Source organism: Oryx dammah, unplaced genomic scaffold (genome assembly GCF_014754425.2).
Source record: "Oryx dammah isolate SB20612 unplaced genomic scaffold, SCBI_Odam_1.1 HiC_scaffold_15, whole genome shotgun sequence".
NCBI classification, from domain to species: domain Eukaryota; kingdom Metazoa; phylum Chordata; class Mammalia; order Artiodactyla; family Bovidae; genus Oryx; species Oryx dammah.
The window spans coordinates 35,872,899-35,892,178 of NW_024070199.1; the positions used below are offsets into that span (position 1 = coordinate 35,872,899).

The window sequence follows — 19,280 nt, forward strand, 5'->3', positions numbered from 1 at the left end:
ATCCCACATGCTGCAGGGCAGCTAAGCCCTTGCTTTGTAGCAAAGAGCCTGTGAGCCCCAGCTGAGACCCCACACAGATAAATAAATAAATTAACAGACTGATTTTTAAAAAAGAAAAGAAAATCAGGATTTGGGGCTGTTCTTGAAGTTGGGGAGAGTCTGGCAACTCTGGGCCCACAGGCTCAAATAGAGCCAAGTAGCAGTCCCCCACCCCATCTAGAGAGGCCACCACTGAATCACTGAAGTGGCTCAGCAGATGCTTCCATCGGGGACTGCTGATGGAGCCTTTCACCTACACATGGAGCCACAGCTACTGCTGAAGGTGAGAAAGGGGAGAATGGCCCTGTCTGCAAGCTGGGGATATTTAGAGGCAGTGGCTTCACCTAGGCAACCCACTCCAGTATTCTTGCCTGGGAAATCCCATGGACAGTGGAGCCTGGTGGGCTATAGACCATGGGGTTGCAAAGAGTTGAATATGACTGAGCATGCATGCTCAGGGAAACTTAGAACACACACAGGAATCAAAATAGACCTGGATGAAAGTGGGGAAGGGGTGGAGCAGAGGAAAGGACAGCAACAGCCCAGGGCGATTCCTGGATGCTGTGCAGGGGTGGCCAAGCCCAGCACACCCTGGGGCGTAGCAGGTACCTCAGGAATGGCCTGTAACCTGCAACTGACTTGTTCGTGCAGGACTCTCATTCTCCACTAACTGGGTAGCAGCACATGGAAGGCCCTGGTTCTGTTGGGTTTTTTCAGGACAAGGTTGATAACTGCTGGTTTGTTCCATTCCCATGACCACCAAGAGAGTCAGGGGCCTTTAAAGGAGTGGAACAGAGTGGATGCCTTCCCATGGCCATGAATGAGGGCAGGACATTCCCAGGGCTGAAGGTCTGGCATGGATGCAGATTGGTCTGTGAATGGCCATGGCCCCCAGGGGGCTGATGGCATAGAGGATCTGTCCTCCTGTTGTCTTCTTGTCCCCTGAGCACTCATGAGTGTGAACATCCACGGGTTGGGAGGCAAAGTATCACAGATGATGTGCTGTGCTGTGCTTAGCCGCTCACTAGTGTCCGACTCTGGAGACACCATGGACTGCAGCCCACCAGACTCTTCTGTCCATGGCAATTCTACAGGGAAGAGTACTGGAGTGGGTTGCCATGCTCTCCTCCAGGGGATCTTTCAACCCCACACTGCAGGCAAATTCTTTACTGACTGAACCTCCAATCAAGTCTCCCCTGATTTCCCGAGGTTGGTTCAGCCCTGAGTCCCCTGCAGTGACTGGTGTCATAAGTGCCTATTTACTTGTCTTTTTCTCCCACTGGACTAGAGACTTGGGGACAAGGATCGCATCTTCTTCACTTCTGTGTTCCCTGGTACCCTGCCTGGCACGTGGTAAGCCCAACCTCTCCAAGGGAATATACCCTGGGATTGGACACCTGAGGAAAGGCTTTCCTTTACCTCTTTTTTTGTTTTAATATTTATTTATTTGGCTGCATGGGGTCTTAGTTGTGGCAGGTGGGATCTTCTGTCTTCATGGTGGCATGAAAACTCTTAGTTTCAGCATATGGGATCTAGTCCCCTGACCAGGGATTGAACCCAGGCCCCCTGCATTGGGAGTGTGAAGTCTTAGCCCCTGGATCACCAGGGAAGCCTCCTGTCTTGTCCTCTTAAGAGCTGTGTAATCTTCAGCAAGCTGTTTAACTTCTGCAGTTTCTTTATCTGGAAAATGGAGGAGAATAACAATACTTCCTACCTTCTAGTATTTTTTTTTTTAATGAGCATCAAAATGAGATAACCTAGCACTGTGTTCATGTACAGTAAGAGCTCAGGAAATGTCATTTCAATTAACTAATTAATTAATTAAATACACATTTGGAAATTGCTTGCTACATTCTGGGTGCTGTTCAAAAGGCTGAGAATATAGCAGTGAACAAAGTGGACACAAATCTCTGCCCTCCTTGAGCTGATGTGTTGAGGGAGACAGACAACAAAGAAATGAACAGAAGAGAACAGATTAAAACAGAATAGGATATATTTAGTGTCGCATATAATAAAGGCTATAATGAAAAATAAATTTGGATAAAGAGATACAGTTGACCGTGGAGGCTTCTTAGAGCATATGCGATAATAATAATTTATTATAAATCATGGAGAAGGAAATGGCAACCCACTCCAGTATTTTTGCCTGGAAAATCCCGTGGATGGAGGAGCCTGACAGGCTACAAACCAGGGGGTTGCAAAGAGTTGGGTATGACTGAGCGACTTCACTTTCCCTTTCATTATAAACCAGGGTTTCTCAACCTCAACACTAATGACACTAGGCTGGTTAATTCTTTGCTCTAGAGTTGTCCTATGCATCGTGTCTCCTGCACTGCAGGTGAGTTCTGTGCCTGCTGAGCCATGGGGTTTCTCAGGTGGCGCTGGCGTTAAAGAATCCACCTGCCAGTGCAGGAGATGCAACAGAAAGGGGTTCGATCCCTGGGTTGGGAAGATCTCTTGGAGGAGAGCATGGTAACCCACTCCAGTATTCTTGCCTGGAGAATCTCATGGACAGAAGAGCCTGGTGGACTACAGTCCATGTGTTTGGACACAACTGAGCACTTTCACGCACCCTGTGCTTTGTAGGGTATTTAGCAATATCGCTGGCCTCTATTAACAAGATGCTGGCTGAATCTTTCCCCCTCAGTTGTGACAACAAAAATGTCTCCAGATGTTTCTGTATGTCCCTGGGGCCCCCAATCATCTCTGACTGGGAACTATGACCATAGATAGATGTCTGCTGTGAGAGGGTGTAGTGGGCTGAATGGTGGCCCCCCTCAAAGAGATGTCCACATCCTAACCCCTGGAGCCTGTGAATATTACCCCATAGGGCAAAAGATGGCATTTATGACCCACTTGGATTATCTCAGGTCAGTTCAGTTCGGTTCAGTTCAGTTCAGTCGCTCAGTCGTGTCCGACTCTTTGTGACCCCATGAATCGCAGCACGCCAGGCCTCCCTGTCCATCACCAACTCCCAGAGTTCACTCAGATTCACGTCCATCGAGTCAGTGATGCCATCCAGCCATCTCATTGTCTGTCGTCCCCTTCTCCTCCTGCCCCCAATCCCTCCCAGCATCAGAGGCTTTTCCAATGAGTCAACTCTTCACATGAGGCGGCCAAAGTACTGAAGTTTCAGCTTTAGCATCATTCCTTCCAAAGAAATCCCAGGGCTGATTATCTCAGTGGCTCCTAAATGCCATTCAAGTATCTTTATAAGAGAAAGGCAAAGACAAGAGATAACAATCATTGGTGAGGATGTGGAGAAAGGGAACCCTCTTGCACTGTTGGTAGGAATGTAAATTGGTGAAGCTGCTCTGGAGAACAGCATGGAGTATTCTTACAAAGTGAAAAATAGAACTATTGGATTATATAGCAATTCCACTTCTGGGTATCTATCTGAAGGAAATGCAATCACTGTCTTAAAGAGATATTTATATCCCCCATGTTCATTGCAGCATTACTCAAGACATGAAAGCAACTTAGGGACTTCCCTGGTGGTCCAGTGAATAAGACTCCATGTTCCCAATTCCGGGAGCCTGAGTTCGATCCCTGGTCAGGGAACTAAGATCCCATATCTCAACTGAGCCCTAATACCACAACTAGAGAAACCGTTGAGCCACAAGGTAGACCCAGAGCAGCCAAAATAAATAAAGAATAAATAAATAAATTTTAAAAAGCAACCTAAATGTTCACTGATGGATGAGTGGATAAAGAAAACTTGGTGTATATGTGTATATATATATATGTGTGTGTGTATATATATATACACATATATACATATACATATACGTATATACACATACATATATACATATGATATATATATATCACACATATGTATATATATACACACACAGCAGAGTATTATTCAACCATGAAAAGAAGGAAATGCTGCTATTTGCAACAACATGGCTAGACCCTGAGGGCCTTATGCTAAGTGAAATAAGTTAGAGAAAGACAAGTACTATATGATTCCTCTTATATGTGGATTCTGGAAATAAGAAAAAGAATTTATAGAAACTGAGAATAGGCTGGTGGTTGTCAGAGGTGGGGGTGGGAAGTGGGGGAAATGGGTGAAGGTGGTCAATTAAAAAAAGAGAGAAAGACAGAGGGAGATTAGACAGACCCACACAGAGGGGACAGCACTGGGAAGAGAGGCAAAGACTGGAGTGATGCTGGAAGCAACAAAGAGTGCCAAGGAACTCCTGTTGTCACAGGAAGGTGGACGGTACTTCCCTGGAGGTCCACTGGCGAAGACTCCATGCTCCAAAGCAGGGGGCTAGGGTTTGATACCCGTTCTGGGAACTAGATCCTGGATGTGCAAATAAGAGTTCACATGCGGCAGCTAGAGATTCTGAGTGCAGCAACTAAGATCCAGGGCAGCCAAATAAATAAATATTAAAGCAAACCAGCAAATCAAAAGAAAAAGGTGAAAAAGCAGTAGACAGATTCTCCCCTAGAGCCACTAGCGGGAGTGTGGCCCTGCTGACTCTTTGATGTCAGATCTCTGGCCTCCAGAACTGTATGAGTAAATTCCTGTTGTCTAAGTTAACAAATCTTTGGGAATTTGTCACATCAACCACAGGAAACAAATATAGAAAGGACATGTCATCAGAGTGTGGTTTCACTGTTAAACGTTACAATCCAAAGTTCACATTTCCATTTGAGAATTTATGAAAAAGGCTGTTGGATGAAGGTGACTCCCATTTGCAAATCACACAGAACTGTGAAAACTTTAGCCAGTTTGGACTCCAGACCCCACATGTGTCCACAGAGCAGTTCTATATGGATAAAGTAAACACGTTTGAATGTCAGGTCCTCTTCTTGGGGTCCCAGAGCCAGCTAGAAAGGGCCAGGATGATGTGGCTTAGCACTAGTAGGACAAAAAAAGCTTGGGGATTTTCATCACTGGTAAATTCAGAATGAAATGACATTGTTTGTGGTCACCCTTGGCCACAACTTAACAGTGATTGTCAAGATGATGAGATTATAGTTTTCCCCCCTTTTCTTAATTTTCCAGAGAGCTTCTCTATAGTGCTTCTAAGATTTTGATTGTTCACAAAGGTAAAATTTGTTATTGGGGGTATCATTCTGCTTGATTCTGGGCTGATCAGGCCCGATACGGAGTGTTGGGTTCAGCAGGTACCACACTGCAAGGTTCACTGGGGAGTGATCAGTGAAATATTGCCTGTGGGAGAGGAAAGACAATGGGGCAGCATGTCAGATTTCCACAAGGCTGATCCTCCGTGAGGGCTTATGTGTCACCAGCAATGCTTGCGAGGAGAACCAGGATACTCAGGATGCTGGGTTTCAACTCTTGGTACCATAGACCTTCTGGTCAAACCAGCAGTTCTCAAAGTGAGGTCCATGAAACCCTAATGGGTACCTGAGACCCTTTCAGGAATCTGTGAGGTCATAACTCTTTTCATAAAGAAAGTAGCTTTGAGATAACCTGCAAGGACCTACTATATAGCACAGAGGACTCTACTCATTAGTCTGCATTAACCTACATGGAAAAAGAGGAGATATATGTCTATATGTAATTGAATCACTTTGCTATACACCTGGAACTAACATAACTATTGAAAATCAACTATACTCCAATATAAAATAAAATTTTAATTAAATTTCAAAAGTGTGAAGACATAATTTGCCTTTTTCCTGACCTAATTTGACTGGTACAAAAGCAATGATGGGTAAAACTGCTGGTCTTAGCATGAGTCAAAGTGGGGGCATTATATTCTACTGAAAGTGAAAGTTGCTCAGTTGTGTCCAACTGAAAGTGAAAGTTGCTCAGTTGTGTCCAACTCTTTGCGACCCCATGGACTACACAGTCCATGGAATTCTCCAAGCCAGGATACTGGAGTGGGCAGCTGTTCCCTTCTCCAGGGGATCTTCCCAACCCAGGGATCGAACCCAAGTCTCCAACATGGCAGGCAGATTCTTTACCAGCTGAACCACCAGGGAAGCCCTCTACTCTACCAGTCGCCATTGAATGCTTCACTCCCATCCACCCAGAGTGAAAAATACCAAAAAATTGCTAGCTTTACTTAAGAATGTCCTTAAGGAAGCTCCGGGAGTTGGTGATGGACAGGGAAGCCTGGTGTGCTGCAATCCATGGGGTTGCAAAGAGTTGGACACGACTGAGTAACTAAACTGAACTGAAGGAAGTAATAAGCATCACTAATATTATTTATTTGGCTGCATCAGGTCTTAGTTGCAGCACACAGGATCTTTCATTGCCGTGCATGGGCTTTCTTGTTGCAGTGCGAGGGCTCAAGTTTCACCTGGGCATGTGAAATCTTAGTTATCTGACTAGGGATTGAACCCATACTCTCTAAAATTATGAATATTATTAAATCACAATTCTTAGGTACACAAATTTTTAATATTCTATGTGACAAGATGAGAAGTATGTACAGAACACTTCTGCTGAATATTGCAGCATAGTGGTTGCCTCCAGGAAGAGCAACTGTGCTATTGTTTGCTTTGCCAGATGAACTAGTTGAGTTTTTTATTATGAAACTAGACTTAAGGATTTGGCAGACAATTTTTTGAAAATGAATGATGTGAGTTTGTCACTTCAAAGAAAACAACTGACAGTATTTGTTGCCAATGATAAGATTGGAGCTTTTAAGTGAAAAATTGGACTTTTAGAAAACTTGTATTTGCCGCCGTCATCTTGACAGATTCCTTATACTTAGTTTCCTAATGGGATCAGAGATGACATTAATGAGTGTGATTTTTTTTAACATCGTATGATGAAATATGTAAAATTTGGAAGATCTACCATAACTCTGTGAACCAACATGTTCCAGAATGACCGATGTATGTTATTTCAGAATCACATGCAGATAAAAGATCCATTAGAAGTGCGAGATAAACCAATGAATTTTAACAGTGCATTAAAGTTCATTGATCTGATTCCAGATTCCAAATTGCAACTAAACTTTAGAAATTATCACTTGTTAAGTTTTGTAGTAGTATCAGAGAAGACTATTTAAAATTACCTAAAAAGGCGATTAAAATATTCCTTCTTTTTTCAACTGCATATCAGAAGGCCAGATTTTTCCCATATTCTTCAACCAAAATGACATCAGCAGGATGAATGAATAAACAGATATGAGAATCCAAGTGTCTTCTACAAAGTCAGACATTAGAGAAACTGATAAACATTCAATACAGTGCTACTCTCCCCAATAACTTTTTTTGGTTTGGAATATATATTAATTTTTCATAAAAGTGTTACTTATATTAATGTGTAACAAGGTTATTGTTGCTACGTATTTATTTCTTGAGGTATAGTTAATTTACAATATTGTGTTAATTGCAAGTGTACAGCAAAGTGATTTAATTATACATATGTATTCTTTTTCAGTATTGTTATTTTTTTAAAATAAATTACACATTTTAAATTTCTCAGTTTAATTTCTCATATGGCATATATGAATAGATATAATCCACATAAACAAAGCTCTTTGGAGTCCTTGATAGTGTTTAAGACTATCAGGAGGTTCTGAGACCAGAAAAGGTGAGAGTTGCTATTTGTGCTGAAAGGTGGGAGACAATCACAGGAAGATTTAGGTGGCTGCCAAACTAAGGAAGATTCAGGGGATCCAGAGGTCTGGGGCATGCTGGGGCATTACCTCTAACGTGAAGAGCAATCTTTTGCACCTTGTATCTACTCCCTGTAACAATGGGGCAGTACATGGTAAGCCTCTTTGGGTTTTGGTACATATATCACATTTGAGGATTCTGTTCTGACTACTTATCATGTGACCTGGGGGGCTGCTTATTCTGAGTGGGGTTCAGAGAAGAGAAGTTTTGTTTTTTGTTGTTCATTATGGATTTTTTTTGTATTAACTTTTTTTTTTTTACTTGGCCTAGAGATTCTCTTTCTTTGTATCAACTTTTATTTTTTATTTATTTTTTTGCCACATCTTGAGGCATGCAGGATCCTAGTTCCCCTACCAGGGGTTGAAACCATGCCTCCTACAGTGAAAGCACAGAGTCTCAACCACAGGACCACCAGGGAAGTCCCCCAAGAGAAGATTCTTGCAGCGGGTCCAGGCAGTGGTACCAGCCACTGTGCCACCCTGGCCATAAGACCCAGATGGATAAGGATGCTGTGTGAAGTCTCTGGAGACTTCTAGTGGAGGAGAATTTGCAGCCTGAAACCTTAGGGTCCTGGAATAAAACCGTAATTCCTGCCACAGAGAATCACTTGTCATTTGAAAATCATCTCCTAATATGTTTCTGGGCCTTTGTAGAGACTGTACTTTGATGATGAGTTGCCAGTGACTCATTGGAAAAGACCCTGATGCTGGGGAAGATTGAGGGCAGGAAGAGAAGCAGGGATGGAGGATGAGATGGTTGGATGGCATCACCAACTCGATGGAAGTGAATTTGAGTAAACTCCAGAAGATGGTAAAGAACAAGGAAGCCTGGCGTGCTGCAGTCCATGGGGTTGCAAAGAATTGGACATGACTTAGTGACTAAATAACACCACACCCATGCCTAAGCATGGCACCCAGCATGGTCTGGGTATTATCATACACACTGGGTTGTGAGATCTGGAGGAAGGGTAGCAGTGATTCACTGGATAACAGCCCAGAAGATACAAGTAAGTTACACGAACAGAAGGTTCCCACCTCTGTGGTCTCCATGTTTCTCTTTTAACTCAAACTTCTGGTCTCAAGGGGGCTACCCTTCTTAAAGGTGGCAAACCTTAGGACTGTTTCACGAAAGGGAGAGCACAGTGGTTGTTACAAACTAGAAATGGACAGAAACAGCCTCACTTAGAGGTAATTCTAAAGGGTAACGATGAAGGGAAACACTCCTGGTGGAAAAAATGTGAGAGTACCGTTGGTCGTCCACTGCCCGTGGAAAGAAAAGTGGCTGGGGCTGTGGATACACGTGGACTCCTAGGCAGCAAGCTGGAAAGAGCCAGACTGGAAAATCAAAGACAAGGATACTTGGGGTAGACGCATAGGGATGAGTCTGTGGGAGTGGGCACAAAGCATGCAGTTTTTTTTTTTTTCTAAAAGTATTTATTTGGCTGTGCTGTATCCTAGTTGTGGCGCATGATATCTTTAGCTGTGGCATATAGGATCTAGTTCCCTCACCAGGCATTGAACCCTGACCCCTGCATTGGGAGCTTAGTGTCTTAACCACTGGACCACCAGGGAAGTCCCAAGCAAGCAAATCTTTTTTTCTTGTGTTAATGGCCAGCAGAGAAGGGCTACACAGAGAGAGATCTAACAAGCAAGGGGGCGTGCTGGCTTTTCCTGCGGGGCTTTCCTGCACCTCCTTTGGCCACACTGGTGCTGGTACAGTGGGTGGCAGGAATGGAGCCTACACATGGGTCAGATATTTCTGAGAACCATCTTGTAAGTCCGAGATGGAGCACTAGTTGCACATAGTGTGACCAACTCAACAGTGCGTCCTTTTACTGACGTTCCTTCTTTTCCTGTTTCGCTGCTTCTTGTTCCTTTCTCTGCTCCCTGAGATCCCACTCCCAAATAACCTACCTGCACGCAAAGCTCTGTTTGAGGGAGGGGAAGGCTAAGATACTACCTAATTAAGATTGTAACCCCCTCTGGCAACTTCTGCCTCCCCCACTCCGACTCCCAGCAAGGCTGAGTTGCCTGTGGTTAGAGCTCAGGTTTTGGGGTCAGACAGACCTGAGTTCAGAGCCTAATCCTACTACTTCTTAGCTGTGGGAACTTGAGCAAACCACCTCTTTAACTTCAGTTTCCTTGTCTTCAAGGATGTGTTAAGGATGGTACCTATTTAGTTGAGTTGTTGTGAGAATTGAGGAGGGAATCTCATGTCAAGTGTTTAGTACAATAGGAAGTGCTCACTAAGTATGAACAGGCATTGAACTTTCCCCTATGCCACTTAGCAGAGGGTGCAGCCTCAAGGCCTCCCTTCCTTCCGGTCAGAGTCAGATTTCTCTCAATAACGTGGCTTGTTCCTCTCTGCTGGGCCAAGGTCAAGAGAAAGATGCATTCTGGATGAAAAATGCCTGGACTGTCCACAGGATGCAAGAACTTGAGGTGTTCTGGCTTGAAGAAAGACATGGAAGCAACCCAAATGTCCCCCAGAGGAATGGGTAGAGAAGGTATGGTACATATATACAGTGAAAAATTAACTCAGCCATAAAAAGGAATGAGATGTGGATGGACCTAAAGACTGTCATACTGAGTGAAGTAAGTTAGAAAAGCAAATATCATATAATAATGCATATATATGGAATCTACAAAAACGGTATAGATGATCTTATTTGCAAAGCAGAAATAGATGCCCAGACATAGATATCAAATATATGGATATCAAGAGGGAAAGGGGGAAAGGGGGTGAGTGGGGGATTGAGATTGACATATATAATACACTATTGATATTATGTATAAAATAGATAATATTAGTTGCTCAGTTGTGTCTGACTCTTTGTCACACCAAAGAGTGTGACTGTAGCCCGTCAGGCTCTTCTGTCCGTGAAATTCTCCAGGCAAGAATACTGGAGTGGGTAGCCGTTCCTTTCTCCAGGGGATCTTCCTGACCCAGGGACTGAACCCGGGTCTCCTGCATTGTAGGTGAATTCTTTACCATCTGAGCCACCAAGGAAGCCCACTAACCTATTGTATAGCACAGGGCACTCTGCTCAGTGCTCGGTGGTGACCTAAATGAGAAGGAAATCAAAACAAGGGGGGATACATGTAAACACAGAGCTGTATTCGCTCTGCCATACAGGAGAAACTAACACAACATTGTAAGGCAACTGCATTTCAATCAAACCAATATTATAAAGCAATTATCCTTCAACTAAAAATACTTTTTTTTAAAAGGAAAAGATTAATTTAAAGAAGTCCTGGCTCCCAGAGTTATAAAAATGAGCACTTGGCTTTGGGCCCCGAGCTTGTGTACCTTCCAGCTTCCTGGAATTTTGTGTCCACAGAACACGAGCCCCTTCTGGTGTATCACATCCGTTCCCGGTGACGCTCCTGCCATCTGGTCCTGCCTCTTACACTCTGCCTTCTGCCAGGAGCTCCCTACACCTGTTTCTGTCTGCTGAAAACTACCCATCCTGTGTGTCCTGCCTTTCTTATTTGACTTCTTTTTCTTTCCTTTCTTGGTTTTATATAAGGCTTTCCCCACTAATCGTTCCACTAATTTAACATGCACATTTACTTCAACAAAGTTAAAAGCCAGTCAAAATTTCATGCTCTTGCAAATGACAGGCCTTTTTAAACTCTGATTGCTCCTTACTGATTCCTTTGTTATTATTTCCTGCTTCTTTTTTATCTTGTTTTTTTCCCTAATCCAACAAATTAGACGTTCTTACAATTATTTTATGTCATTGATGCTTATTTAATTTATGTCTGTGTTCACGTATTCCTTTGATCACAATTCCTACTTGAATCTTATGCTTTCCTTCCAAGATTATTTTCCTTGTCCGTAATTCTAAAAGAACATCATTTAGAATTTCTTTTTGTGAGCATCAGTTACAAATGCTCTTAATTTTTAATCTGAAAATCTATCTGAAACGTATTCAATCTGGGTGGTTATTTCCTCTCAGCATTTTGAGATGTTGTTCCACTGTCCTCTGGCTTCAATTATTGATGTTAAGAGGTTAGCTGTCTGTCTGCTTTATAAATCGTCTTCTCTCCAGTGATTAGCTGTTTTGCTACCATAGGTGTTTGGCGTAGATTTCTTTTTATCATTCATGGGTTAGGGAGCTTCCAGGATCTGAGGACTGTGTCTTTCATGAATTCTGAAAATTTTCCACTTAGACCTATTCAAGCCCTTGTTCCATCATCTATATCTCTTAACCTCTGTTTCATATTTTCCATTGTTTTGTCTCTCTGTGCTGTATTTTTAATAAGTTCTTCAGATATATATCCAGCTCACAAGTACCCTCTGGAGCTATCTTATTCTGATGTTTAATCTGTCCTTTGGATTGCTAGTTTTGAAGATCATATTTATCCAGTATAGAGGTATTATCTTATTTGTTTTTTAAATCTTCCTAGTCATTTGAAATAGTCTCATTATGCTTTTCAGGATAAAGTGTGAGGTTGAAATGTTCCTTCTCACAGGTTCCGTGTGGCACGGTCTGGGGAGGAACTGGGCACTGAGGGGGGCTGAAGAGGTGGCCCAGACCTCCACACCAGCCTAGCCCTGGGTCCAGCCTCAGCCTGAGCTCCATCTTGGTCCTAAGCATTCTGCAGGTTTCTGCCCCTTCTCCCCTAGTTCTGTTGGGGGAAGTCCAAACCTCCAGATCTGTTTCTCCCTATAAGACCATTGGTGACGTGGCCGGAGACCCTGACTGGATCAGTCCAGAGGCCTGGTGCTAAGGTGGGGTCCCTGTCTATCTGAAGTGCTTAGCAACAAAGCAGAGGAGCAAAGTTAAAAAAAAAAAAATAGCAACAACAACAAAAATAAAATAGTCTCATTCCTCATCTATACCATTGATTACTAACTTTTATTTCTTTAAGCATATGAAATATCTTTATTTTATATTATGCATACCATAATTCCAATATCCAAAGCTTTTGAAAGTTTAAGTCTATTATTTATTGCTATGTGCAACTCTCACTTAAAATGCCTTGTGATGATTAATTTTATGTGTCTACTGGACTGGGCCATATGTCCAGATATTTGTTTAAAAATTATTCTGGGTGTCTCTGTGAGGGTGTTTCTGGATGAGATTCACATTTGCATCCGTAGAGTGAGTGAAGCCTGTTGCTGTCCCCCATGAGTGGGGGCCTCATCCAATCCACTAAAAGTCTGAATGGAAGAGACAGGCCTAGTAAAAGAGTGTGTCTTTCTTTGAGCTGGGACACTGATCTCATCCTGTCTTTGGACTTGGACTCAGAGTGGGCCTTACACCATCAGCTTTGTTGGTTCTTAGGTCTGTACACTTAGACTAGACATTCATCACCAGCTCTCCTGAATCTCCAGTTGCCAACTGAGATCTTGGGATTTCTTAGCCTCCAAAATCATATGAGGCAATCCTTATAATAAATCACATTCCACTCGTTCTGTTTCTCTAAAGAATCCTGATCAGTACCCCTGTGTTTTGAATTTTATGTTTTTTTTTTTTTTTCCTATGTACTCCTGTTCCTGTGAACCTTTTCTATGGGGATTCTTTGAGGCCTGAGTTTAAGCTGAGTTACTCCAGGGAGTATTTTCCCATTTGTTTCTCCCAAGTACCTAGGGAGCAACTATCTACTTTCTTTAAATTCTCCTGTTGTTTTAAAATTCAGGGTTGATGTTCCTTTTTCTCTCACTCAGAGTCAAGGCTGCGCTGAGTGAATTCTGTACCAGCTCCCTTTCAAGGTTTTTCTCTCCAGGGTCATCCACTGTGGGTGTTGTTCACTGCTTTGCTTTGAATGGGAGGTTCCTGATTCTGTTTTACTCTTTGCTCAAGCTCTAGGTTTTGTCCCTTCAAACTGAAGTTCTTGTAACCTCAGCTTCTGCTCTCAGCGACCTCTTTGGATTTGTGCTTTTTGTCACTTCTGAACTCCAACAATTAACCTTAATTTCGTGCCACCTCTGCTAGACTTTTCTAAAGATGCTTTATACAGTGGTCCCCCCAACTCTTTTCTTCCCAGTGGCTCAGCAGTAAAGCACCTACCTGCAATGCAGGGGATGTGAGTTTGATCCCTGGGTCTGGAAGATCCCCTGGAGGAGGAAATGGCAACCTACTCTAGTATTCTTGCTTGGGAAACCTCATGAACAGAGGAGGCTGGCAGGCTACAGTCCCTGGGATCCCAAAGAGTCAGATATGACTGAGCATGCATGTATGCATGCATCCTTAAACCTTTTTGGCACCAGCAACCGTTTTCGTAGAAGACAATTTTTTCATTGACCAGGCAGAGGGATGGTTTCAGGATACTTTGAGTATATTGCATTTTTAATGCACTTTATTTCTAATCCAAGGCTGCCACTGATCTGACAGGAGGTTACCCAGAGGCTGGGGACTCCTGCTTTATAATATTTTAATCCAGCTTTTGTGTGTGTTTTGTTTCAGGAGAACTTTCCAGCACTTACCATCTCCTATACTGCCAGAGAGGGAAGCTTAACCATCTCTCCTGCCCAACCAAATGTGTCTCTCAGGATGCTGCTTATCAGCAGGAGACTGCCCACTGTGCTCATCCTACCCTGGTCCGCGGTTGGTCACCTGTGTTTGTGAACTCTTTGAGGGCAGGGCTGTGGTTTCATCTCTTCCTCCAAAAGATGTTTCACTAAGTGTTCCTTCAGCTCATTTCAGTTTAGTTCAGTCGCTCAGTCGTGTCCGACTCTTTGCAACTCCATGAATCGCAGCACACCAGGCCTCCCTGTCCATCACTAACTGCCGGAGTTCACTCAGACTCATGTCCATCGAGTCAGTGATGCCATCCAGCCATCTCATCGTCTGTCGTCCCCTTCTCCTCCTGCCCCAAATCCCTCCCAGCATCAGAGTCTTTTCCAATGAGTCAACTCTTTGCATGAGGTGGCCAAAGTACTGGAGTTTCAGCTTTAGCATCATTCCCTCCAAAGAAATCCCAGGGCTGACCTCCTTCAGAATGGACTGGTTGGATCTCCTTGCAGTCCAAGGGACTCTCAAGATTCTTTTCCAACACCACAGTTCAAAAGCATCAGTTCTTCGGTGCTCAGCTTTCTTCACAATCCAACTCTCACATCCATACATGACCACTGGAAAAACCATAGCCTTGACTAGATGGACCTTAGTTGGCAAAGTAATGTCTCTGCTTTTGAATATGCTATCTAGGTTGGTCATAACTTTTCTTCCAAGGAGTAAGCGTCTTTTAATTTCATGGCTGCAGTCACCATCTGCAGTGATTTTGGAGCCCCCCAAAATAAAGTCTGGTACTGTTTCCACTGTTTCCCCATCTATTTTCCATGAAGTGATGGTACCAGAGGCCATGATCTTCGTTTTCTGAATGTTGAGCTTTGTGTTTCTTATTGGAGTTGAAAATGGAAGTGGGAGGCAGTTATCTGCTGTATGCGCTTTCAGAGCCGTCCACAAGAGGGCAGCCTCAGCTGGTGCCAGAACTTCTTCCACTCTGGAGCTGGGTAGAGTTTACCCAAGGGGACCTGGTTCCCTGTGGCTCTACAACCAGCAACTTCAGATGTCCCCTCCCCATTCAACAGATAAGGAGATGAAAACCAGTGAGGATGAGGGCAGTGTCAGGCCAGGCTTCGTGAATTTGAGATGGAGTCATATCAGGGAAGGGTCAGAAGAGAAACAGACTCCCCTGGACTTGGACTCAACCTCTTCATGTGTTCTATTTGGACGACCAGATTAAGTGAGCGCTTCCTTCGTTGACTCAACAACATTTATTTGGCATTAGCTGTAGGTCCCCTGGGCTTCCCGGGTGACACTAGTGGTAAAGAACCTGCCTGAAAATGCAGGAGACATAAGAGCTGCAGGTTCAATCTCTGGGTTGAGAAGGTCCCCTAGAGGAGGGCATGGCAACCCACTCCAGTGTTCTTGCTTGAAGAATCCCATGGACAGAGGAGCCTGGTGGGCTAAAGTCCATAGAGTCGCATAGAGTCGAACCCTACTGAAGTAACTTAACGTGTATGTAGACCCCCTAGGGAGCACAGTGGTGAATTAATTACTCTTGGGCTTGGTCCCTGCCTCTTTTGGAACTTTCTTTGCAGCCCAACTGGACAACTCAGCACTTCCCAAGGAGCCCTGGGGGGCCCACCTCGGCCCCTGCAAAGCCCCCTGCCTTTCCGCTCCTGCCCCTCCTCAAGGCCGAGCAGCTTCCAGGCAACGCTGCCTGTTGAAAACCTGCTCATCCTTCTGGGCCCAGCTCCCGCGCCTGCCTCCCACAGAGGAATAAAAGGGACCCAGTGGTATAGGGAGAACTGGAGCCTTCCGTGCCATCTCTGGGGGTGGCTCTAGCTGCAGAAGGAGGTGGGGGAAAACCATCTCTCAGGACTGTTCTGATTTACGATGTTCAAGCAGAGGCGGAGTCTTTCCCTCTTAAATGTGCAAAGCTACACTCTCCTTCCCATTCATCACGGCACCTGAGAGCAAGGGAAAGCATGGGATTCAATCCCATGAGAGCCAGAGCTCATGGACTAGGACAGAACTGGGTCGTTCCTTCACTTCTCCAACATGTATTGATGGAGCATTTACTTACTATGTACCAGATCTCCAGAAACGAGGCTTGCCCCGCTCTGCTCCCCTCTTCCTCAGGAGACCCTTGGGCCCCTGTGTGTGTGTGTGTGTGTGCGTGTGCATGTATGTGTGTGTGTCTCACTCTGAGACTCTTAAGGTTTAGCCAGGCTTGGTGGTCTCGCAGTAGAGGCAGCTGGGCTCTCCTCACCTATATTACCAGCCTGGCTTCCTGGAGACCGAAACCACAAGTAGAGTACAGAGGCGTGAGAGACACTCGAGGCTGGGCTTGGCCGCATGCGTGCAAAGGGTGCCGTCTTCTGCAAAGAAAGAGTTACAGACAGGAGCAACCAGGGGCAGAGCAGCTGCGAGGGGCCCTCACCGGCCTGTCCACCTCCCGGCCCTGGGATGGTGCTTCCCACCGGCGGGCACGCATAGCGGTCGGAGATGGCGGCAGACATGGCGCTCTTCTTTGTGGTTGCTGGATTGCTGATGGCAGCTCTCTCAGGTAGCCCCCTCCTCACCTCCTGCCGTTCCTGCGGGAGGGCCTGGAATCTGCCCTCCAGGCCTCCTTTCTGGCTGTTTTCTCATGCTCATGTTTCTGGAGCCTTCTAGCTAAGACTACAGTCTGGTACCAGGATGGTCCCCAGCTGTGCCAACAGCATTCGGGGCCCAGGGTGGGTACAGGCACCCCTGTGAGGGGCTGGGGCTATGCCTGGACAGTGCTAAGAGGACCCCTGTGGGTCAAATAATGTGGGCAGCATGCAAGCTTCTTATCAATGGGCTCCCAGTGTCTGAGGAAGGAGACACCTCTCATCCATAGGCTAAGGATTTCTTGCCAGCTTTCTGGAAGAAACCGTTTTCCTTCCAGAGAAGCAGGCTCACTGATGGTTGTGTTTTCAACCCCAAAGCAGAGGCTCTGGGTTCACCAGGCTTGTACCACGCATGGTAGAGTAGTCCTGTAACAGAATTCGGGGAAACCAAGCAGAGTAGGGGACAGCTGGCCTCTGGTGACTCCATTGGGGTAGCTTAGGGCAGTGTTCCCCAACCTGTTGGGTGGCAGGGACCAGTTTTGTGAAAGACATTTTTTATTTTCCACCAACGAAGGTGGGGGTGGGATGGTTTCAGAATGATTCAAACACATTCTATTTACTGTGCACTTTATTTTTATTATTATTACATCAATTCCACCTCGGATCATCAGGCATTAGATCCCAGAGGCTGGGGACTCCTGGTTTAGGGCACAAATGAGCAGAAAGTCTCTTGAGAGCCAGCTCCTTTCTGATCCTGAGGCCCTCATGGGGACCAAGGCACCCCCTGGAGTGACCTGGGCCAGGCAAGAGATGGCAGAAAGGTTTGGGCACTGGGCTGTGCTCATCGGATGCTTGTTGGTCCCCCACGGAGGGTGGGGTTCAAGGTGGCAGAGGTCCTGCTGCTCTGGGCCCTCACGTCTGGAGAGTAAGGAGATGGGGATGCTAAGTGCTTTCAGTTTGATGTGAGGGAGACCCTGGAAGGTGCCGTCGGGAAACCTGGAGCATCTGGGGAGCTGTGGAGGGCTCTTCTCTCTGCCTCCACGTGTCTAGAGGCACGTGCTTCCAGCCTCCTGACTTCACACTGCTTCAGGAAAAACTGATTAGCTCTGGAGTGGGTATGGGTATGACTTTGGCACGTATAGGTGGCTGGAAGAGAGGCCTTGCCTGTTCTCACTCTACCAGGAGCTTCCGGAGCTCGGCCACTTTCTGCCTCCGAGCTGGACAGACAGATGGCCCCTCACTCTGCATCTCTGTCCTCTGTTTTTCATGAGTGGCTGGCTTCAGCTCTGGGTCTGAAAGGCCTGCAGGCCCTGAGATCTGGCCTCGCACGGTGTCTGAATGGAGGTGGGAACCCGGGCTGGGCAGAGCCGAGGAAGGTGGAGTGGAGGGCACCTGGGGCCCATTCTCTACACTTCACCTTGGCTCTGCCCGGCCCACTCCACTCTCAGGATTGTTACCTCGTGTTTTCAAAACTGCATTTATGCTCAATTGACTCACTTGTTACTAATACAAGTTCAGTTTTGAAAGGAAACTTTATGTCACAATTTACACATGGAAAACTGACATCATTTGCCACAAATAAAAGGAAAAGATAAGCATAAAAATATATGGCAGTGAAAACCAGTTCTTACGACTTGTTAGCAGACAGTTAAAAGAATGTAACGGCCCTTGAGCCCAAAGCCAGCCCTCTTTGTTAAAGGGGAGATGCGGAGGTGATAAAGACATCCTGCCTCCAAACTGTGATTTTTGTCTTGACTGTTCAAGGGGACTGAGAGCCCTTTTGTTCGTAGTATCAGTCTTTGTGACCCCATGGACTGTAGCCCGCCAGGTTCCTCTGTCCAGGGGAATTCCTAGGCAAGAATACTGGAGTGGGTTGCCATTTCCTCCTCCAGGAGAAAGCCCTTTAGGCAGGAATAGTTTCCTTGCTCTGTGATTAAATGGCATTAAATGCTGCTCCCTTCAACCCTCCTAAGGGTGCCCAGAGGTATAGATCCTAGTTCTTGGAAATACGGCCTGACAATAGGGGCACTCGGGCAGAAGGGAACTTAAGAAAAGCAAAGAAAGAAAAGCAGCGGAGAAGAGGGAGGAAGGAAGGGGAGGTGGGAGGATGAGGTCCATGAGGAAGTTCCAAGGCTTTGCCCCCATGGCTGCATGTGGCCCGGGCAGCTTACCAGGCACGTGGCACGTGGAGTCTGGCTCTCTCGTGTCGTGGTGGACCTGATCACGGCTCTTTGGAGTTGGGTTGGCCTCCCCTGTCCTTCTCCCCTTTGCAGTCCCAGCTTCAGGTCCCATCCTGGGCCTTGCGGAGCAGTTTCTCTGGCCAGGCTGGCCTCTCAGCAGGTTTTGGTCTGTCCTGATGAGTGACCAGGGCAGGGACCAGGGTCTAGAGACCCACGCTTCTCACTTCTCCCTTGGTGCTCCCTAGAGGCCTGGGCCGGAGAACTATTGGTCCACCTACCCTCCAGTTCTGCCTCAATTTCCAGATCAGCCAGGGGTGGGTGGAGAGGTGGAGAGAAGGAGCCAGAAACCCCTGACTGGGGAGTTTTGGAGGGGTGAGTGGGGGAGTCAGGAGACCA

At 45.7% G+C, this 19,280-nt stretch overlaps 1 protein-coding gene across 6 annotated transcripts in view; it reads left to right on the top strand.

The window, feature by feature from the left end:
* The first annotated feature begins 16,437 nt into the window (after positions 1-16,437).
* CD6 (CD6 molecule) overlaps positions 16,438-19,280 on the top strand; it is a 44,988-nt gene continuing 42,145 nt past the window's right edge. For 3 of the 6 annotated variants that reach the window (XM_040255907.1, XM_040255908.1, XM_040255912.1), the window contains exon 1: positions 16,439-16,679. In XM_040255907.1, coding sequence (XP_040111841.1) covers positions 16,619-16,679 — 61 coding nt within the window. In that variant the 5' untranslated portion in view covers positions 16,439-16,618. Of the gene's footprint in view, positions 16,680-19,280 lie in introns of all 6 variants that reach the window. The other 3 variants (XM_040255909.1, XM_040255910.1, XM_040255911.1) reach the window with 2 other exon arrangements.